We start from the raw sequence: 24071 nt of genomic DNA, 5'->3' as shown, positions 1-24071 counted from the left end.
ACGATATGAGAGATCCCAGAATCGATTTTTCAACGGTAAGACGCCCGCAAGCACTTCGAGACTCATCGTATGAGTCGACTGCATGCAACCTAAGGCAATACGCAAACAACGATACTGAATTCTTTCCAGTTTAATGAAATGGGTGTTCGCGGCGGATCGGAAACAGAAGCATCCATATTCCATTACGGACAATATCGTTGTTTGGTACAGCCTGATCAGGTCTCCTGGGTGGGCACCCCACCAAGTTCCGGTTATTGTACGAAGAAAATTGATTCTCTGTTGGCATTTTTGTTTCAGATACCTAATGTGACATCCCCAGGTGCCTTTGGAGTCGAACCAGACCCCGAGATATTTAAATGTGAAGACCTGAGCTATGGTTTCACCCCTGAGTTGAAGCTGTAATTGGGCTGGCTCTTGCTTCCTTGAAAATACAACCAGCTCAGTTTTCTCCGTAGAGAATTCAATACCCATTTGAATAGCCCATGCGGATAAGTTGGCAAGAGTATCTTGTAACGGTCCTTGCAGATTGCCAGCTTTGGGTCCTATAATGGACACAACGCTGTCGTCGGCAAGTTGTCTTAGCGTGCAAGATGTGTTTATACATTTGTCGATGTCGTTTACGTAAAAATTGTATAAAAGGGGGCTTAAACATGAGCCCTGAGGAAGACCCATGTAACTGAATCGTATTGTCGACAAATCACCCTGTTCAAAATGCATGTGTTTCTCGAACAATAGATTATATAAAAAGTTATTCAAAACTGGTGAAAGACCATGCTGATGCAACTTCTCAGATAGAATTTTTATAGAAACTGAATCGAAAGCCCCCTTGATGTCAAGGAAAACAGATGCCATTTGTTCTTTACGAGCAAATGCCATTTGAATTTCGGTTGAGAGTAACGCAAGACAATCGTTCGTTCCTTTGCCCCTGCGGAAACCGAATTGTGTATCTGAAAGTAAGCCATTAGTCTCGACCCAAGTATCTAAACGAAAGAGAATCATTTTTTCGAACAATTTCCGGATACAGGAAAGCATAGCAATCGGCCGATACGAATTGTGGTTAGAGACTGGTTTCCCTGGTTTTTGGATAGCGATAACTCTCACTTGTCTCCAGTCATGTGGCACAATATTACTCTCTAGCAACTTGTTGAATAAATTCAATAAGCGCCTTTTGGCAGAGACAGGCAAATTTTTCAACAAGTTGAATTTAATTCTGTCTAGCCCTGGGGCTTTATTGTTACACGACAAGAGCGCAAGTGAGAACTCCATCATCGTAAACGGTGTTTCGTTTATGTTCGATGTCGCGACGCGGGTGATCTTCTCTTCCGGAACAGAGTCGGGGCATACCTTTTTCGCGAAGTCGAATATCCAGCGATTTGAATATTCCTTACATTCATTCGTATTATTTCGATTGCGCATTCGTCGGGCGGTGTTCCAAAGAGTGCTCATTGATGTTTCTTTTGTTAGTCCATCCACGAATCGACGCCAGTAACCACGTTTTTTAGCTTTAATCAAACTTTTCATTTTAATTTCTAGCGCCGCGTATTCGCGATAATTATCCGGTGTTCCATATTTCCTAAAATTTTTATACGCTGAAAACTTTTCTGCGTTAAGTTCTGAGCACTCTTTGTCCCACCATGGGTTTGGAGTACGAATGTTAGTTTTTGTGCCAGGTACACGTTTCGTCTGAGCTTGAATCGCGGTTTCGAGTATTAGGCCAGCCAAAAACGTGTATTCATCGTTCGGAGGAAGCTCTTGAGTAAATTCGATCTTCTCGGATATCGAGGACGCGTAGCTTTTCCAATCAATGTTTCGTGTGAGGTCATACGAAACATTGATTGTCTCCGATGGTCTTAAACCGCTGTTGATTGAAATTACGATAGGCAGGTGATCGCTACCGTGAGGATCATTGATCACATTCCACTTGCAATCTAATCGTAGCGAAGTCGAGCAAAGGGATAAATCCAGCGCACTTGGCCTTGCTGGTGGTGCAGGAATCCGTGTCATTTCTCCCGTATTCAAAATTGTCATATTGAAGTTGTCGCAGATATCATGGATCATAGTTGATCTATTGTCATCAAGAAGACAACCCCATCCCAAACCATGTGAGTTAAAGTCTCCTAAAACTAACGTAGGTGCAGGAAAGAGTTCTATGATATCACAAAGCCGTCGGTGCCCGACCGAGGTTCTAGGAGGAATATATATAGAAGCAATGCAAAGATCTTTACCTTTGATTCTAGCTTGACATGCGACTACTTCAATGCCTGGAGTCAGAGGGAGGTTAATTCTATAGAACGAATAGCACTTTCTGATCCCTAAAAGTACTCCTCCGTAGGGGTTTTCTCGATCCAAGCGTATTATATTAAAATCGTGGAAGGTAAGGGGTACCTGAGAAGTTAACCAAGTTTCGCATAATGCAAATGCATCACATTGTAGGTTTCTTATTAGCATTTTGAAGGAATCTATTTTAGAGATAATACTTCTACTGTTCCACTGTAAAACAGTAATCGAATCCATGACCTCGTTCGAAAAATTAGCCATCGAAGGATACGATTGCTGAAAGAAGGGGCCATTTTGCAGTCAACTGCATCAAAAACGTTTTAACTACTGGAATAAAAGTCATCAAAAGACTCTTAAGGGGGTCAGATATGTTGAAGGTAGAGAATATGAAGTCCACAATTTCAGTGAATTTTACAAGTCCAGCACATGGTATGTTCTTTGGCTCCTTGGGAGTTTTTGGTGTCCCCGGAAGTGCTGGGTATTCTTTTTCGCATTGTAGGTCTCCGGAACTAGGAGCTTTTGGCTTTGTATTTTTGTTTTTTCCACCAGCACTCCCTGTTGATGTTATTTTTGGAGGGCCCTTAAGAGATACCTTCGAACCCTTGCTAGGAAGCTTAGGAGATGATATGTTTCTCCTTTTCCTAGAACTTTGAGGGACAGTTGAAGATGTACCTTCGAGAGGATCATCAGAGTCGCACTCGTCCGTTGACAAGCAAGTGTAGAGATTTGTTGATTGTCTCGGTGGTGTAACATTTTTCAGTATTTCTGCGAAAGAGCGCTGTGAGCGTTGCTTGAGGGATTGCTTCAAGTGATCTCCTCGTAATTTATACGTTGGACATGCTGGGAGATCATGCGGATCTGTGTTACAGTAAAGACACTTTTCAATGTTTTTTTCACAAGTGCCACTCGCATGACTCCCTCCGCACTTCGAACAGCGGGGCCGATTTCCACAATGGGAAGCTGTGTGTCCTAGCTGTTGACAACTAGTGCAATTCATTACCCGTGGTACGAAAAGTCGTACAGGCAGACGAACCCTGTCCAGGAGAACGAATTTCGGCAAAGCCGAGCCGGAGAAGGTCACCCGATACGAGTCCGAGTGGGGATAAGACTTTGTCCCATCCGCGGCGATCGATACTGAATGCAAACGTTTGCAGTCCAGTATCTTGACATTCTTAAGCAAGGGATCTTTAAAACATCCAACCCCATGTTTGAGAATGTCCTCGCATGTCAGACTTGGATCTGTGATCACTCCGTCTATCTCGACTTCGCGAGCTGGTATGTAAACACGGTAGTCCCGCGTAAAGTGCTTGTTTCGAGCGATCTCATTAGCCTGCTTCAAACTGGTTAACGAGACCCTGAGCTTATCCGAGCGAACTTTCAATATATTTTGCACGGTTGTATATTGTGACGTCAGGTCTTTAGAAATTTGCAATAAATTAAGTGGTTTTTCTATGGTCCGGAAATAAACCACATAAAGGCCAGCCGGGATCGAGGGTTCATCGGGATACTGTTTAACTCGGGTAGTCTTATTGTTTGGAGCAGATTTTGAATCTGTCTCCATTGTATCAGCGGGGGGAAGGGTACTATCAGAAGGACTTGTCATAGCGCGGCTGATTCTCCGCGCGAATTATAGGGGGTAATCAGAGTAGAGATATACGATAAAAAGTAATGAAGGGAAAAAAAACACTATACTCAACGGATAATTTGTGGCAAAACTCGGCCGCTGGGGCCACAAGTTGATTAGTTGTGCCTCCGTGTGCAAAAAACCTCTGAGAGGAAAAAGCACCGGTCCACTGTTTCACTTTAAATGTCTGATCCAAACGTCCAAGCAGCACTAGCCTACGGCACTTGCCACGCCGTCAACAACGATGGGTAATTGCACGAGACTTTCCAATATTTTATGAACAAACGAAAAAATGACACGTGAAGAAAATTTTCCTGACTGTTCAAGCCATTTGAAGATATTGTAAAGCAAGGTTTTATAATTCCGTAGACGTGTCTACGATCTTGAAAAAAGTAATATTTTATTTGTAATACTTCAAAAAGCTTGTGTGTGCGCCAATCGCCACCTCTTTCCTATCACATCAAATTGAACTGATTACTTTAACTTGGGCAGAACGCTGAGCAGACGAAACGTGGGCTCTATTTGAGTAACAATAAATTAGGTTTTATTAATTCTATACCATGCACTTACGATGTTCCTTCGATATTTTGATTTTAAATCATACATTCCACTCCAATCGCACTGTAACTCCGAAACCAGATGTCGGATTCAAATTATTCCAAATCCTATTATTTGAATTTAAATTTGTGAAAATCGGTTCAGCCATTTTTGAGAAAAGTGAGTGCATATTTTTTTCCATTTTTTGGTGATCATTACCCTGTATTTTCGGAACCGAAGGTCGGATCAGGATAACATTTAAATGCAAGCTACGGGACTGTAATACTATTTATAATTTTTTTTTAAACCGGTAAAAAGTCGGAAATTTTAGGGAAAACCGGGAAAACCAATACTAGCTCAAATATGAGTAACAGTTGTTAGTATCATGATTTTTCTTTCAACAAGTGAAAAGTAGGAGACAATGCTCAATTTTGCGTTTCAGTGAGAAGTTTAGCAAAAAGAAACAACACAGTTCGAATTTTTTTTGCAATTTTGAATCTTTTAAGATGCGCATAAATGGATTGTCGTATTTCACACAAATTTATATTCAAGAACATGTAAAATTGTGTGATTTGAAAATTATTTGACTTGAATTGGAATGAAATGCAAAAAAAAACAAAAGATCAATAGCAACAGTGCGACTTGAACCGAGAAACATTAGATCTCAAAGCGCATCGGTTAATTGACTGAACCACAGAAGCTCATATCTGCTTGTTGAGTAATTGATACATATAAATCCAAATGCTGGCATTTGATAGCCGAGTGCAAATTACTCTCGGAACCTGTAAAATTCTGTGCAAGTGGAATATTGCATCATTTGAAAAAATAAGTAGTTGTGAAACGTTTCGTTTGTAGAATTATGTCACCTGTAAAATTCATAATGTTTTTCTGTGAACTTATTGTCCCATACAGGTTCTATGTTGAACATTCCATTGGAAATTGGGCCAACACCCCATATCTCGTTCAACGATTTTTAAGGGTTTAGCAACAGTTTAAAATCAATCAGGAAGTATCAGAGCTTTCTTAGTTGAGTATAACAGCACAATGAAAGTTTTTTTTTTGAAAAATAAGGATAGTTTGGATGCTTCTGTTGAATTTTTATTAAATTTTAGAATAAGTTTTCAACGCATTTGCAAAATTAATGGCAAAGTCTCGAATTATCGGGAGAATTATTGAAAAATCATAAGAGCTTTCCATGTTTTTAAGTTTGGTTATGACTACCATATTTCTGTACGATGTCTCACGAAATTGGAAAAGTTGTCGACTTTGATGTTATCCACCTTTTGCATAGAGTATTTGAGTCCCTTTTTAATAGCTGAAACTGGTTTCTGAGGACCAGTATAGAATCTTAGAAAGACTTTGAATATGGATTGATTTATTCAGTGAATCTATGTCTAATTTTTTATTAAAGGTCCTCAACTAGTCCATAGATTCCATTGATGTAGATGAAGGAGAATTGAATTTAGTTTGAGTTTTTGGAACTAATAGACTCCTTCACTTCAACTTCAATAATGTAAAGATTTAAATTATGTATGGCTGTATCGGTTTTTCCCAGAACAATTGAAGGGTTTACATTGCTTTCAATATGAGATCTGTATCCTAGCCGAATAGTTCTACGATGGTAGATATATATTGAACTAACTAATTGAACTAATCATTGCTTAATTTGAACCTGAATTAAAGTCAGTTCACTACAAATGTGACATTGATCTTCTAGAACTAGATCAATTGTAGAAGAATTTTTCATAGAAGATAAATTAGTTGAGCTATTGGAAATAAAACTGGTTAAAAACCAACGGAGAGTTCATCATGAACTACTCGCACTTTCTGATTATTTTTCTAAATAATTCCCGATAGATGCCTAGCACTTAGAATCCTATCAAGGTAAATATTAATAGAAAAATAGATCGATATCTCGTACGTTTTTACAGCTATCATTTGATTTATTTGCTCATCAACGCATTGAAATCGTAAACATGCTGGATGACATGACGGATAAACCTATTGTTTAATCATTTAATATTTTTTTAGTTGGTTTGACGTAAAATCGCCATAACTTAGTTCAGTTTTTGCAATGACTAAGCAAAAACATATATTGGAGAAGCCAAATGAATGAAAAACTAACAGAAAAGATGATTTTTTTGGAAAAAGATACGCTCAGAGACAGGACTCGAACCTGCGTTCTTATGCATTCCGTGCATACGCGCTACCATTTCGCCACTCTGAATCTTGTTTTAGTCACTCTAAAACACCAGTCAGACATAGTAGAACGTACATCGAAAATGGTCTACATCCTGGCCGTCACCCGACCGATACCTTTCATCCAAACATCTTCTCTGTCCATCAAACACTAGTCTTCTCGCTTTATACCTATTTCTCCGATCAAGCATTGAGTAGGAGAGTATATTTATAATCGCTTGTCACCTTCTTTATAAATGAAAAACTAACAGAAAAGATGATTTTTTGAAAAAAAAATCATCTTTTCTGTTAGTTTTTCATTCATTTGACTTCTCCAATATATGTTTCCGCTCAGTCATTGCAAAAACTGAACTATTGTTCAATGACTAACAGATACACTATAAAAAAAATTGTGTTTTAGAACAGCCAGTCGTGGCAGCCGAACGGTTTTGCTAAATCTTGGGTATGAGAATTATTTTTTTTTTGTCTGACAGGACATTTTTAATAATTGGTTTTATGACAATTTACCTGAGGGTATCGTTAATTGAAAAGACGTGTTTGCAAGCGAATTACTACAATTTAAACAGCATATGTCCATATGACAATTTGTTGTACCGTTGTCTTATTGATTTATTTTCAGTCATATGTATACCAAAAATAAATAAACAGTTATGTGGGCTCGGAAGAAATCGGTACGTATAAACGAAATCGCTAGATGACTAGAAAAGGCTTTATGCTTTTCTTATATGCACTAGTAATAATGACTATTTCATATTTATACATACCTCGAGATGCCCGAAAAGTACTTCAATCCTCAATTAGTGGGCCTATTATAATGTTCTTTTTTGGACATGGGACATCTGTTCAAAGCTTGAATTAAAGGAATGTTTTAAAAAAGACTAAAGAGAGGCGATTTGAGCCTATTCCAGCAACCGGGAATTTTTATCTTGCAAACCGGGAAATTGAAATCAGCAATTCACTTGCCACTCTGTTTTATTTGGATCTAAGTTTGTGAAAATCAATTAAGAGAAAAGTGAGTGCATGTGATAGCTGACATCGTTAGGATATCACAAGAAAGGTAATTTAGCATGAGAACTTGAATATTGCAAAATTTCAAAATGAGTACCGCGTTTTCCCACAGCTGATCAAATGCACCGTGCCACAAATCAACAGTCAAGCCTTGATTCCTAGAATTGAAATTTGAATTGCTACCGCTTCCACCTATTTTCGATTTAAAAAGCTGGAAAAAATTAGCATTGAATGACGAGGTCATCGCTGAGACTGAAGCGTTTTGCGAGGGTAAGCAAAAATTGTCATATAATAGTGTTGTAGAAATTTTGAAACGCCGTTGGAACAATTGTACTGCTCTTTTATTTTACATTGTTGGATAAAATCTAAATTGAATTGAAAGCATTCGAATAACCTGATAGTAGCTTTCTAGCGCGTCAACTATTTTTAAAGTCGACTCAGGAATCTTCGAGAAACCTTAACGTTTAGAAAAACAAATTGCGATTTGTGGGTTACGTCATCTATAAGCTTATTTTTCCCGAATCGAAAGTTTTCTGCACAACACTTATAAATTGATAAACTTGATCAATGATCTCATAATTATTTTTTAAATAATTCTAAGCTCATCGAAATACGACAATTTCCGAACTGATAGAAAAAAGTGTGATTTATCGGTTACGTCATTTATACCATTATATCTTCGAGTCCGGGAACCGGGCCGTTTGATTTTCGACCTTGATCAACGTCCGAGTTTCAACTTGTTGAAATCGGCAAAGACATTTTCGAAAAATAGAACGAAGAGAACCTCATTGAAAGGTGCACATAACACATGGATCAATAAGTCCCGAGACTAAAGCAGAGATGGCGCTCGTAGTAAACCAGTAGCCACGTCTTTCTAGAGTACTAACCTTTGCTTGAAACGGGTCAAAATTTTATGTCGATCCGACCAGAAACAGCTGAGTTATCGAGGTTGGAGTAAAGTCGTTTTGTAGTTTGTTTAAAAAATGGAAAAAACCGAGTTTGATGATAAAACATTGTTTATAAATGGGTAAAAACACCGTGCAAGCGAAATAATGGATTGAAAAATGTTATCCGGACTCTTTTCCATCAAAAGCAACGATTTGTCGGTAGTTCGCCGAGTTTAAACGTGGTCGTACCGACACAAATGACGCGGAACGCTCGGGTAGACCTGTGGAAGCCGTTACACCGGAAAATGTGAGTGAAGTGACAAAAATTATAATGGAAGATCGTAAAGTGAAGCTCCGTGAGATGCTGAGATGACACAGATATCATTTGGAAGTGTATTTACTATCCTTCATGAAAAATTGAGCATGAAAATGTTTTTTCCAAGTGGGTGCCGCGATTGCTTTCTATGGAACAAAAACAGCAACGAGTCGATGATTCAGAAAGCAGTTTATCGCTATTTACTCGCAACAAAAAAGATTTCTTGCATCGTTACGTGACCATGGACGAAACATGGATACATCACTACACTCCAGAATCGAAGCGGCAGTCATCTGAGTGGCACACAGCTGGCGAAAGCCGTCCGAAGCGTCCGAAAACGCAGCAGTCAGCTGGCAAAGTCATGGCGTCAGTTTTTTGGGATACGCATGGCGTGATTTTCATTGACTACCTCGAAAAAGGTAAATCGATCAACAGTTATTATTATATTGACTTACTGGTGCGTTTGAAGGAGGAAATCGCAAAAAAAAGAACCGCACATGCAGAGAAAAAAAAATCCTTTTTCATAAAGACAATGCACCCTGCCACAAGTCGATGAAAACAATGGCGAAATTGAACGATTCGGGCTTTGATCTGCTTCCCCACGCCCCCATACTCGCCAAATTCAGCCCCCAGTGACTACTGGCTCTTTGCTGATTTTAAAAAAATGCTCCAGGGAAAAAGATTTGGCTCAAATGAGGAGGTCATCGCTGAAACTGAAGCTTATTTTGAAGCGAAAGATAATTTTTCTTATAAACATGGTATTGAAAAATTGGAAAAACGTTGGAACCGTTGTATCACTCTAAAAGGTGATTATGTCAATGAATAAAAACAAATTTTTCAAAAAAAATGTTGTTTCCATTGTTAGTCTCGGGACTTATTGATCCATGTGTCATTACATATTATACAGACTTTTTCCGATTTTGTCGGGTTGTGTCGAATGGTATATAACACGAGCGGTCTCCGAGGCTTCGATCAAGAGTCGTGTTTCTCAGCAATTCTATATCCTTTCAGTAGAAACAGGCAGATGTGTGTGTGTGTGTTTGTGTGTGTGTATGTATGTAACAAAAATTTGCACTCGATTTTCTCGGAGATGGGTGGACCAATTTTCACAAACTTAGATTCAAATGAAAGGTCTCTTGGTCCCAAAGGGTGCTATTGAATTTGAACCCGGATCGGACCTCCGGTTCGGGAGTAACGGGGTAGAATGTGTAATAAATGAAAAAAAAGTGCACTTGATTTTTTTCAGAGACCACTCAACCAATTTTTTCAACTAAGATTTGAATTGTAGGCCTTGTGGTCTCATAGATTGCGATTGAATTTCATCTGGATACGACTTCCGGTTCGGGAGTTATGGGGTAAAATGTGCAAAATGAATTAAAAACGTACAATCGATTTTGTCAGAGACCGCTCATTCAATTTTTATAAACTTTGATTCAAATGAAAGGTCTCAAGGTGCCATACGAAATTTTTGATTTTCATCCGTATCCGAATTCCGGTTCCGGAGTTATAGGGTGTTTTCGATATTGTACACCGTCCCGGTTTAGACGAAACAAAAACCGCAAAAATTGTTCTAAACTGGACTTGAAACTACACAAATCGATAGCTATTATCAGTAGGCAACTAAACAAACCGATTCCAGTTATTCTGGTTCCCGGTCTCCGGTTCCGGAAGCACCGAAAATAGTGATCTTACATTCCAAAATGTATCTCAATTATTTTCTCAGCTATGGTTTGACCGATTTCCACAAACTTAGATTCAAATAAAAGATCTCACGGTGTCAAACAAAATTCCTGAATTTCATCTGGATGCGACTTATGGTTCCGGAGTTATAGGGTAAAGTGTGTTAAATATTGTACAACCGGCGAAAAACAAAACCGTAAAAAAATTAAATCGTCGTTTAGAGTACTATGGAAAAATCGTATAAAATCTTCAAATTTGAATAAAAACTAGTAGAGTGTGCGCGTCATGTTAGTTGGTGGCCGTACGAACCGACTTCGATTATACCGGTTCTCGGGTTCCGATGCTGGAAGTTCATATAATAGTGAACCCACTTCGTTTTCTTAAGGATGACCTACGCGAGCAAAGCTCTGTTTCATTTTGTATGTTATACGAGTTAATGCACAAACAAAACCCTATGGTTTCTTTAAAAAATCGAAGAGAAACATTTGGAAAAGAATACCACAGTATTATATATATGAGAAAGGCATCATTACACCACTAGGTGGATAAAAACAGGTTTTTGTGTATTAGATGACTGGAACTGTAATAAGGGGACAGTTCTCCTATAAACATAGAATTTGGAGCAGTTTTCTAACACTATATAGATTTAGAGAGACCAACGTTTAGTTTTGTTTCAGTGGTAAAAAGACCATTTACAAATAATGTGGGTTTCCTAATAATTTTTCTAATTTAATTATGAAATCAAACAATATCAACATGTCAGTTGAGTTGTAGAAGCAAAAAATAAAAATGTTGTAAACAGTTCAGTTGGAAACTATAGAATATGTTTATAAACAATTTTGTTCACTAGGCCAACGTTTTAGGTCAAACTTCACTGTTCGATGACTGTGCTTCAATGGATACACTCCTACGCCAAGAGATGCTTCGTCACCAGCCAAAATGAATTCACTTCGAAAAGACTGTCTCTGAAATAAGTGTGGCGAAAATAGAGAAACACCCACATATACTACGAGCCACGCGTCTGGAAAGATTTTGATACAAAATTACTAATAGCAGAACCAGATATGTTTATTCGTGAGTAGGCCGACATTCAAGGTCAGCCCAGAATTGCAATTTCAACTGGATCTATTGAAGTAACGGCGCATCGTTAACTTTTCTAGCATTTCAAGATTAATTTGTTAACATTAGTCATGGATGTCTATGCCAAGCATAGCAAAGTCATAGTCTCAATTCAATATTTAATAATAACATAAAAAACAATTTTTGTTCCTTGTAATTTTTCTGCCTCTATTCTTTTTTCCTTAGTACTTGAAGCTTTCACAGATGGTAGATCGACGAGGAAAAAGCGTAACATGATGATGGGATGGGGTGCGACTTTTCTAAATCGTCTAATAAGCAGTTCCAGAAATGGGTAGCAAGTCATCAGACTTCACATGCGCCGATATGGACGAAGATTGTTTCACGATTTCAGTCAAATACCTGAAATCGTCAACCATGTCGATATCGTTTCCGCCTATCAATATTCGTGGTGGTATGCGTAGTTTTTCTTCTTTAGAACCTCTTCATCTCATATGATAATGAAATGAAAACGATGTTTAAATATATTAATCATATTGATAACAATTTTGATCCTACTGTAATTTACAATGATGTTAAAGTATCAATCTCTGTGTTGCAATAAAAAAATACTTACGATCGTATGCGATCCCTAAGCATTAACCATTCTCGGTTTAGAATAACACAGTAGATGGAAACTGTCCGGAGTAGTTCTATAGCATTTAATTGAACCACCGTATTGGTGAAAATTCCATAAGATACATTAGTAATGTCCGAATTTGTTTTTCCCAAACAGGTGGACGAAGGCCGGCTGTACCAGGAAATAATCCGCGTGGAGGCTACCGACAAGGACTGTACGCCGCTGTTTGGTGATGTGTGCAAGTACGAAATTTTGACCAGTGATCAACCCTTTACAATCGATAACGAGGGCTCTATCCGGAACATCGAGCCGTTATCACACAAGGCATCTCACAACCACATTCTCTCGGTAGTGGCTTACGATTGTGCCATGAAACAGTCTGCCCCGGTCATGGTCAATATTCGGGTGCGACGCGTGTGTGAAGCGCATGTAATGGGAGTAGCCGAACGAATCGATTATATCGCCAACTCTATGGAAAGCGTCTCATTATTCCCAAAAGTTCACCTCGAACTTTGCGATATGCAGTGCAAAGGCGAAGACATGGTTGTCCAATCATCGGTTTCACTGAAAACTAAACATATCTCATTTGGTTGTGATCGGGATGCAAGCCACTGCTTGAAGAAACTTAGCGAGGAAGAACGAATTGAAACCGGAATCGTCGATTTGTTACAAAAGAACACTGAATGGACTAAGGATCTGGTTTATGATGAGGGCCCTGAATCAATTTTTCACTTCGATGGTAGTTCTGGAGCTATCATTCCAAAGAGTTTGATTAAATCTCAGGACTTTGCATCTCACCAGTTCAGTGTCATGACCATGTTCAGACATCATAGTATCAGTTCGAACGATAAACACACTAAGGAACATATCATTTGCAGTGCTGATGATCACAAAATGAATCGCCACCATATGGCTCTGTTTGTGCGAAACTGTAGGCTGATTTTACTTTTACGCAAAAACTTCAACGATGGCGACCTGAACATCTTCAGTCCGGCTGAATGGCGTTGGAAGGTTCCTCAGGTTTGCGATAATGAATGGCATCATTATACTATCAATGTAGACCTACCGAAGGTTGATATTTACATTGATGGGGTAAAGTTTGAAAGCAACGTCGAAGACCGACACAGTAACCCTGAAGTTATCGATGATTGGCCACTACATGCTGTTCATGGCATCAACACTACTCTTGCGATTGGAGCTTGCTACCAGGGATCGGAAAATCGTCTTAAGCATGGATTCAGCGGTGATATTTCTGAAATTAAAATATCGCTGCGAAAAATTCTTACTCCAAACCAGATTCGTTGTGGAACGGATTGTGCGGAAAAACTTCTCCCACCAGCTGATCATTATCTCGAGCCCGAACAGCAAATCCAAACCAACACCCAGATGAATAAGATCATCATCGAAGGTAGCAACAAGAGCAACATTGAGCAATTGCTTCAACAAATTCAGTACGTCAATAGCAAAGACAACCCGACAATTGGCCGTCGTAACATTCAAATTATGACAACAGTCAGTTGCCCAAACAAAAAAGCGATACGGTTACCAACGATCGACACATACATCATGGTAACTTCATCTAACGTTTCGTCAGTAACGGTGACACAATCAACCACATTATACAACAAAATTCTTGTCGACAAACCATTAACTGTTGACCAAAAACCACAGATCGTCATCACTGGAAACTCGAATCATCTTGTATCCTACCCAGATATAAAAGATGGTGTTAAAATTTTAGCTCAGATCAATATCAGCATCTACACTGGCCAAGAAATTCGACCATCATTGCAAAAACTGGACGCTTGCAATGTCAACGTATTTCCAAGTCTCAACCCTGACCATGAGGAAATAACCATTGATGATAAAGAAGGAACCGACGAGTCTCTTTTCAAATTTGATATCAAAACTAAAATCAGTAAGGACGGCGTAGAGATGATCGGTTATGATACCATTGAGAACTACCAGCATATTCTAAAATCTCTGGTGTACATTAATAAGAAACCAGCTTACTATTTGAATCGGGTGTTCAAGTTAACCTGTTCGCAGGTAGATGATCATTTCCGAAGCGCCGAATATACACTGACGCTAACAGTACTGCATCCAAAACAGCAGGCAATGTCTGCTTCCACTGCACCCAACGTACTATTAGCAGTCCCATCCGTAATACCGACCGCATCGATTGATGGACTAACCCATTCCGGAGCTGCCATCGCAGCAAATTCTCACGGTAAGTTTTCAGTTTTGTATTATCTTGAAAAGATTCATGGGAAAGAAGAGATTATGAAACATAACTTCATCCTTGATTTCCCCTCAGATACCAACCAATACGCACACGCGATGCTACATTCGCACGACATCCAGGAATCGCAGTCCAAAGTGCACAACTTGGCACACGAGAAGGGGCAGCTGGCCTCGTCCCACTCGACCATGTTGATCGTGGTAATTTGTGCATCGTTTGTGTTACTGATCTGCGGTGTAGGGATCGCTCGTCTGCGCAACAACAGTGGCGGAAGCGGCAATGGAGCAAGTCAAACGCGAAATCTGGATAAGCACCAGCCTTGCGCGAAGGTGGCTCCCGAGCAGCAGCTGGACTGGGATGATTCGGCGTTAACTATCACCATCAATCCCATGCAAAACGATCACCTGTCGGACGAAAGCTCTGAGTCGGAGAATTCCGACTCTGAGGACGAGGAAGTTATCAACGGACGCTACAAAAATGTAAGCCAGTTGGAATGGGACAACTCTACAATGTAAGTGTTATTTTTTCTTGTGAACTATTAATCTATATAGCAGTACAAGAGTCAGATAAATTGCCCAAACTCGCATATCAGTCCCATATGGGAAAATCTATATTGTGAGAAAAAGACATTTAAATTTATCATCTTCGCACTGATAGGTGCAATAAAGTACCCAGCTTATTGTTTGTTTTATATTCTCTCATTTATTTGGTTCAAATTAGAGTTAGCTCATTGTAGTTTTTTCAAATCTTATTTTGCATACTCTTTTGAAGTTTCACTTTTGGAGCAATGGAACAAAAGAATTTACTTTGAAGAAATAAATATAATTCCTTTAAATTGAGCGCCATTATGCATTATAATATCTAACCTTCGGTCATCTTGACCCACTGCGTAGGTGCTTCGATTTACTTTCCTTCAGAATCTGTATTCATGTTTTTTCCCAGTTAACCCGAGTTTGTTTTCTATGGAGTGGAAGCCATTCTAACGGATTTTTCCCATAATTATATATTTTCACCCTCAAGTTTATGCAAGGTGCTCATACCCATTTTCACAGTTATTTTGGGGGTTAAAAAATAAGCTTTTTTTCCCTTCAAATAATAAAAATCTTCACGGCTAGATAGCCGAAATCTGTTTCGTTCGATACGTCAGTTTAGACATTACACTTCGGTGTAATAGCAAAAAGTGTTTTGCAAATAGCCAGTGGCGTCTCGTCCTTATGTGCACCTCGTGCACTGCACAACCGATTAAATTGAAGGAATCAACAGCATCCACATACAAATATATTTTTAAGCCCTGTTTTAGCGATGAAAACAGGTCGGATTGTCCGAAAATAAAATAATGAGCGATTTTGTCATCAGCACAACATGCACAAATTCACCCTAAGCCGCTTGCGCTTGCTGGTCAATGACAGCCAAATGATCTTTTCATATCGCATTACCGTGGAACTCGAGTACTTTGCCTTGTGCGCCAAAATCCAAAATCACAAACATCTCATATACATCCAACTTAGAATTTGAAGCATCTCTTGTCGCTGTGTGTCTATTACGTGCACATGAGTTACTGCAGATTACAGAAAAGGAAAAATTGCTCAGCTTAGCTCTGGGATTTGTTGTTTTCTCAGAAGCTTCATTGGTTTATGCTTATAGCAGTTTAAAACAAATTGCTGTCTCAGTTGTAACATCAAAGCGATTTTATTGATGAAGTTATTGACAGATTTGCCCGACGTGCAGAGCGCCGATTTCTTCTGTTGTATCGATGATACGAAATAAGTTTAATAGAAAATTCCCTTCCAGAAGTATACCGTTATTTCATTGTATTGAAAAACGTAAGGGAATATTCATTCTTTAATGTTTAGTTTTCACATACAACGAACTGTTACTACTGATATCATATAACATAAGCAGTGCACAACCAGTAAATTTTGTTACGAAACGCCACTGCAAATAGCATTAACTTTACGTCTGCCTAGCGGTTTATGTTGAGCCATTAATAAATAAATCTTAATGGAAATAGAACTTTCGACGTAATACAATCTTCTTGAATTCTCGTTGGTTTTCACCGAGCTAAATAATTAAATACAAGAAAATAGTTGGCTTAGTTAGTTCTCCTTCCCAGAGCTCAGCTATTAATCGTTCATGATTATCACAAAGGTTTTTCAGGCACCGATACCATTTTTTACTGACTCATCATGTATGCTGACGGAGTCTTTTTATAAACACGATTCAGCAAATTTACAACCACCTAAGCTAGCATTGTTGATACAATACAGCTCAATCGCTTAAAGAGATAAATTATGGCTAATTGCAATTCGAAATGAGAACTTGTGCTGTAAAGTGTTATTAATCATGTAGGCTCTAAAACGTGTAGCTAATTTCGCAATATTGAAATTAATGTATTCTATGATAGCCCCCATATATAATGTGTCATTTCTCGTGTTTTTGTCTCGTTTCAGCTAAATGAATGTATTAAAGGTTTTAAATTATGGAAAATTTATTGCATATTTTAAAATTAATAAAACAAACAGCAAATGTGAAAACAAGCAAAATTGCCATCCACTTTCCAACTTTTACAGTATGTATGTATGTACACACCAACAAACACAAGCAGACAAACACGCGCAGATACAGAATTGCCTCCGGATAAAAGGTGGTAGCAAAATGGAACCAGTGGTAACAATCGGGATAAATAGCCGCTCGGCAACCGACAGTCGAAAGCTGGGTTATCATGTTTGAAAATAGTAGGCATTGGGGGAAGCGACTGGTAACTCATCTATATGCATTATCAACTAGCTAATACATACATAAATTCCAAAACACTCATACACATACACAAACTAACAGGAAACAAACCCTACCCGAATTGACGACAGCCCAGTGTGAGAGGTAAGTCAACAAGTAAAGTGACCGCGTGGGAATCAGGGGAATGGGATATTCTGTCTCTTTATATGCTTAGTTGTCAAATCCTGTCGCAGCTATGAAAGGTGAAAAGCAAAACATATTATATTGATAGTATTTTTTTGTTAGGAACACACAAAAAAATTGCAGACAAATAAGTATCTATGAAATACAAACCGATAAAAGAACATTTAAGTTATTATGTGCCGTTTATAGAATTCAGCCTTGTCGGCACAAGTATCAAATGAGAGATCTTCATACACATCGAAACATTTGCACTTTGCACATCAACGGTAGTCAACAGTTTGAGAAATGAACCTCTGGGAAATGGCAGCATAAATATTGGTTCCCGTTGTGAGAATTGGAGTTTGCTTTCTCGTGTTATCATTTGAATTTGGTTTTATTATCAAACATAGGCCAACCGATTCCATCATTCCACACTACCTACTGTAATGTCGTAAGATATATATGGCACATATGGTCAAAATTACCAGGCAAGAAATCTGCTTCGGTCGAGTATACATAAGAATGGTGGAACGAACAATCGGAGCATCATCATCATCATCACTTCATTACGATGCACATTATAATTTGCGTTCTGCTCATTCGAATAATAATCATTTCAGTGCAACTGACGATAATTTGCCATTCAAATTTAAACTATTTTACTATACTGCTCCATACTTGGTACTGATTCACACAAATTATGGGGCTTGCTGCACGAGTTATGGTTTTTATTGTCGTTTTACAGTGCTTCATTTCGTTTGAATTTGGTTTGAAAAGCATTTGATCGGTGAATGCGATTAAAATGGTTGTTATTTCAACCGGAATAGGCGTTTACTTATTTTATCAGTTCTGTTCTACAGAAAATAAGCACATCTTCAATTTATACTTTTTTAGTTTTCGATTTCTACTCATCAATCAATGCATTTGTAGTTTATATAGATCTGGTAGTGAAACCTAGCAGTCCAGCATGAAACGATACGTAGACATTTTATTTTGTTCTACTAGATCACTTTTCGATAGATGCAACTGAGGATGTCATTCTTAGGGTTTCTATCCATATTCTTATGACGACTTTTTAAAGATTCTCGACTGAGTAAGATTTGAGTAGTAAGCATTATGTGCTCATACAAAGTTACTTAGATCATTTCCCTTTTTCTCTCGATCCATGAATAGTGTTAGTATACTGAACTAAACTAGTTTGATGATTTTGCTGCCAATTCCTAAAGATTGAAATTTTCCGAACGTATTATTGCATTTTAATAAAAAAAATAATTTGCTGAATAAACGCCGCAGTATAGACTTATTCGTTTTCCAGTATTTTAGTTTATCGACCTACACTGCCGTTCTACGCATAATTGTCCCATATTCTGTGGGATTTCCCATACATATGGGACAGTTAAACTTGGAACGGCAGTACACGCAGCGTACAGATACGACTGCGAATAGCAATCAATAAAGCGCCATAATAAATTCTAGTGAAACCACCTCGAAGAAACGTGAAATCTCGCTTTTTTTTCTCTAAACAACACCGCGATAGTAGATCTGCACAGGTTAAGGCCAAGCACATGCATAGTTGATTAACTTGAAACCGTCCATATGGAATGATCCGGTGAGTTTTGCAGGGAAGCAGTAACGGCAATGTTGTTCACTTAGCGGGATCAAGTTCGGAATTTTGCACGAACACAAGCACACACTCAAACAGAAACCCACACTAATCTTATAAACGACACCGACGCAGGCACTTACGATTCCAGCTTCCCCCTGTTTTACTAAAACGCTGACGAAATGAAATGTTTCAAACGTTCAGGAAAGTAGATGAAGCATGTATTCCGAAACATAAGTGTAAATCGAGTCTAAGTTGTAGTTTTTAGTTGCTTTACAAAGTAGTGAGCAGAGAGAAAATATAGTCGAAAGAAGTAAAATCAAAATAATTTTGTGATACAAGTAAAAGGATGTAAACGAGTAATAGCTATTGTTTTTTCATTATAAACAAATCACGGTGAGAGAAAAGCCACTCGCCATTAAACAAGATTTCTTTCTAATTAATCATTAGTTTTAATACATTTTAATAATGTTTGATTATTCCGTGTTTAGACTTTGGTTTCGATTGTTTTGCTTCTATTGAAAATCAAATCGTTGTTCATTGTTTGCGAGAGATCGATGATTTTTTCGTTTTTCTTTTGACACACTTAGATATAACTGTAATGCATAAGTGGTAAACAAGTCTAATAAAAACAAAAAAGTGTAAAAATACATCAAATTGGAATTTAACATTAAATTTAATTATATCAATGCTAATAACTGGTTTGCAAGAGAAAAAAATGTAAAACATAAACAGCAAGAAAGGAAAGTATATTAAACACGAACATTCAACTTCAGCTAACAAGTATTGAGAATGCAAACGCTAAATTATAGGGAAAACTGAACTTAGTATATATTTATATGAACGGTATATTAATTTGATATTACAGTGGCAAAAAAAACAAACGCCGATATCCAGCTCACTAAGAGCGCGTCCCCGAGAAAAATAGAAGGGTAAAAATGAGGGAGGAGTTAGAATCGTAGTTAATAAAATTGTGTGACACGTTGCAGAAGCAGAAGGAAACGAAAAGTAGTACACGGAGTGCAAAACTCATCGCAAACAGGAAACAAAGCGTCTCGGAAGGTGCTCGGGTGGAAGTGAGAGGTAGTTGTGGAAAATCTCGTTATCAACGCTTGACATTGCTATGACGCGCTTTGCGGTGATGGGATATGGAAGGATGTTCATCAGTCGTGCTTTCTGTTCGTTGGTTGGTGGCGTGTGGTCGGGGAAACCGTCAACATTCAGTGGCATACTGTTGCCGAGCAATGAACAAGTTTCCAGACCGTTTGAAAACAAGGTCATTAGATGGTTTTACACGAGTGGATTTAGCATGTACATCTGAGTATAGATTCATCAGAATGCACGGCATAGCCTGACTTAGAATGCACAGCATAGCCTGACTTTGGACGGAAATTCACTGTTAGCTAAACTTCCGCTTACAGCATAATAGTCTCTTTTTTGTATAACTCTTATGCAGTTGGGACAATTTTGCATGTTATATTTTTTAAGTAATTGTTGACTTTTGAGGTTGAGAATGTGTAGCTCTTGTTACTGCATATGTCTGCTATTTTGATTGACTTTTGGATTGCTATACTGCATATTCAAAAACTAATGGCTTGTATGTTACATAGCCTTGGAAACACGTTACAACGTAACCGTAATAGCCAAATGGGTTCAGTGTTGAATGTGACACCTACGATTTCCACAACAACGGAGCGGAATGAACATGAAAAAGATGACAAGATTTATAGCTCTTCTTCCAACCGAGCATGAAACAACAGATTTGTCGAAAGAACGACACAAACAAATGTAGCTATACGTATAGAGAATAGAAGAACTATGACTTAACTATAACAGTAAAACAGTTGGCAAGAGAGGAAAATAAAAATTATATACACATAAAAAATGGTAAAAAATCGACACAGAAAACAGTGGGAGTAATATTTGAAAAAATATGCCTAAGTTTGTGAAAATTAAGAACAACCGTAATCGTGTTTAAATGTGAAAACTACAGTGGTAACTTAGCTAAATCAAGCAGCCACCATGTGTACACAATGAATAGTGCGTGTATGTACACATAATTTAGCGGTATTAACTTTTCTGTTAAACAATCATCCTATATAGCAAAAGAACAAGTGAAAATAACAAATATTTAGCTTACTTGAGTGAACAGACTAAAAGTAATTAATGAAAACCAGGACAAACAAAACTCTATAGCGAAAAACAATTTATAAATCCGCCGGATTTAGTCACTGTAAGAAAATGCTGCTTTAACAATCTTTCTAGCGTTAAACAAAAGAAACGAACCAGGAAAATAATTCACAGTGACGCAACATTATATCATTCATCATGCATCCCAAAGACAAACAAATCGGAAGTTTATGATCTTATCGATTCTCATTTCCTCCCATTAGATTCAACTGTTCCGTAATACCTTGAGAAAATTATAAAGATGGCTATTCTATTTTCCAATTTAGTCCCTTACTATTCACTCGCCTCGTGTAAATCAACTTCCCCAGCAGAAGCTAGAATTTCTGATAAAAGTTTCCTTGAAGGTGAAAGTGCACCTGGTTATATGAATTCCATTAATTGATTCACGGACACAATTCTTTAGGTTAGAGTGTTGACTTTCTAGCCTTCCCAAATTGAAGAATATCGTCAGGCATCTGTTTTTTTTATTTGATAATGGATATTATAAAACACCACCAACCAGTCTCTGTATCGTTCTGTAACTCGCTCTTATTTCGAGGAATAAAGTTTAAATACAAAATGAATCGTACTCTATTTTTCACGAAAGAACTATTTCCTGTGAGTTTCGAGCGTTGTAATGCATAATCATCATACATGCCCAACCATTCGTCAAAAATATGATCGGCAACATACAAAAATCGGACAGTGACACCTAGTTCAAACACCTCGTAGGGCTTAGCAAAATTTTGTGCTAGGGCACATAACCGTTTTTAATATTTTTTACATTTCGTCTTTGACTCATCAGTGCAGAGCAGTTCAAATTGAACTGATGAATGCTAAACTCGACAGTTTAATTTGAATCACTAAGCAGACGTAAAGTTTTTGCTATTTGTCGAACACGATGAGCGGTTCAAAATGAACTGTCGAGTTTAGCATTCATCAGTTCAATTTGAACTGCTCTGCACTGATGAGTCAAAGACGAAACGTAAGAAATATTAAAAACGGTTATGGTCATTTTCTCGTGATTGCAATGTATATGTATATATTTTTATTTGACATTCGAACAGCGTCAGTCGGAATGTCTTAGTTAGGGAAACTCAGTAAGCCAACATAGTTTTTCAGATGTTTAGCAGGCAAAATAATGTCGTTTTCGTTTTTAAATTGCACTACACCGGTGTAGGTAAGGTTGCACTGAAACCGTTCGTTTTTGCCATTTGCACTACCCCAATGCTACACTTTTTCTGCACCGATACCACTGGTGTAGCACTCATGAAAAGTTTGGTGTAGCTCTGTGCAATGGAATTGTTTATTGTAGTCAATGGTTACTGTTTATGTTTTCGTCATTTTTGTTCGTTTATTCATGCCTCCGTGTAGCACTGCACCAGTGTGGCGCAAATTGAAAACGAAAACGCCATAAGACACTGCTCGCTATTAATCAAAATTTCAATCATATGTGCATGAAAATATGTGGCTTTATCCATTCAAATCTATGCATAAAAATATTTCTAATCAATATATGAAATAATATTAGAAATAGAAACCAAATTGACGGAACTGTAAAGACTGTCCCAGAAAGTATGGACGCACTTTAATTTCGCTGTAAATAATTCATAAGTGTTAGATATTCAAATTTTATTCGATATACTGATAATATTTGACTACAACAACAGAATATTATTCTCAACATTTGCTACTTAGCCATTGTAGACTAGCTGGCGCACCTTCTTGCGAACGTTCCTCATTAAATTCCGTACAGACTCCTTGGCGACAAGTTTTGACACTTTTTTCCAATCTTTTTCGAACTATTGAATGGTTTCGGCTGCCGAGACATGTTTCCAAAGATGTGCCTTCGTTAAAGCTCAAAATTCCTCAATTGGCCGAAGTTTTGGGCAATTTGGTGGATTCATGTCTTTTGGGACGAAAGTGACATTTTTGGTAGTATACCATTCTACCGTTGATTTCAAGTAGTGGCAAGAAGTAAGATCTGGCCAGATTACAACAGGATCCTTGTGGATTCGAATCATGGGTAGAGGTCGTTTTTGTAAACATTCCTTGATGTATATTTCGCTATTCATTGAAGCAGTGGTGATGAAGGGTTTCGAAATCTTACCGCAGCTACAAATTGCTTGCCAGACCATAGCTTTCTTTCTTCTTTTCATTTTCCTCACCGAACTTCCTGATTGCATTTCGCACGGCTTTTTCACTTACTCCTTCAATTTTTGCTATCTTTCTCAGTGACAGTCCGCGTTTTGTGCACCATTTGTACACAATTTTTCGACGTTGTTCTGCTGAAAGTCCACGCATTTCGAAACAAACTAATGAAAACGAATAAACAACTGCACAAGTGGTTAGAGAAGAGTGTAAACAACAGGACGCAGCCATAAAAATTGACAGATTCTGAACCATTGCGAAATGGCAGCGGTTTTTGGTTGCGTCCATACTTTCTGGGACAGTCTTTAAGTGATCAAAACCTGAACGTTTACTTCTTTGAATTTCTAATTTGTAGCCCTATAAAGAAAATAAGGATGTGTTCCACATCAAAACAGACTTTCGAACGGAGCCTCGGAGACCCATAGCATACCAACTCAGCTCGACGAGCTCGAAAAATGTCTTTTCATATTTTTTTAATCGCTCAATTTTCTCGATGATGGTTGAACCGATTTCATCAAGCTTAGGCTCGTTTGAATGCAACTTTTGGGTTGTAAATCAAGTTCGTAGACCAAATGGCTGTCACTTCCGGTTTTCACGACATTCTCAGTGTAATCAATAGTCGAAATGAGATAAACGTCGACGAATTTCATTATTTCTATCCCGGTTGTTTAAAACAACGAAAAGATTTCTTCTTATCCATCGAAGCAAAACAAACAAAGCAAACTTGTTTTATACTAGAATATGATTGTTTTAAACGATTGTTGGATGTTTACAAAAAAAAACA

General features: G+C 38.0%; 1 protein-coding gene across 3 annotated transcripts in view; it reads left to right on the top strand.

The window, feature by feature from the left end:
• Nucleotides 1-21720, top strand: part of LOC131436634 (calsyntenin-1) — a 267446-nt gene extending 245726 nt beyond the window's left edge. For all 3 annotated transcript variants that reach the window (XM_058605464.1, XM_058605465.1, XM_058605463.1), the window contains exons 6-8: nucleotides 12381-14454; nucleotides 14542-14977; nucleotides 16917-21720. In XM_058605464.1, coding sequence (XP_058461447.1) covers nucleotides 12381-14454; nucleotides 14542-14977; nucleotides 16917-16920 — 2514 coding nt within the window. In that variant the 3' untranslated portion in view covers nucleotides 16921-21720. The remainder of the gene's footprint in view (nucleotides 1-12380; nucleotides 14455-14541; nucleotides 14978-16916) is intronic.
• Nucleotides 21721-24071: the final 2351 nt, after the last annotated feature.

The sequence above is a fragment of the Malaya genurostris genome, chromosome 3 (genome assembly GCF_030247185.1).
Source record: "Malaya genurostris strain Urasoe2022 chromosome 3, Malgen_1.1, whole genome shotgun sequence".
Lineage (NCBI taxonomy): Eukaryota > Metazoa > Arthropoda > Insecta > Diptera > Culicidae > Malaya > Malaya genurostris.
The sequence above is the reverse complement of the archived record's forward strand: the minus strand, read 5'-3'. Positions and strand labels throughout refer to the sequence as shown.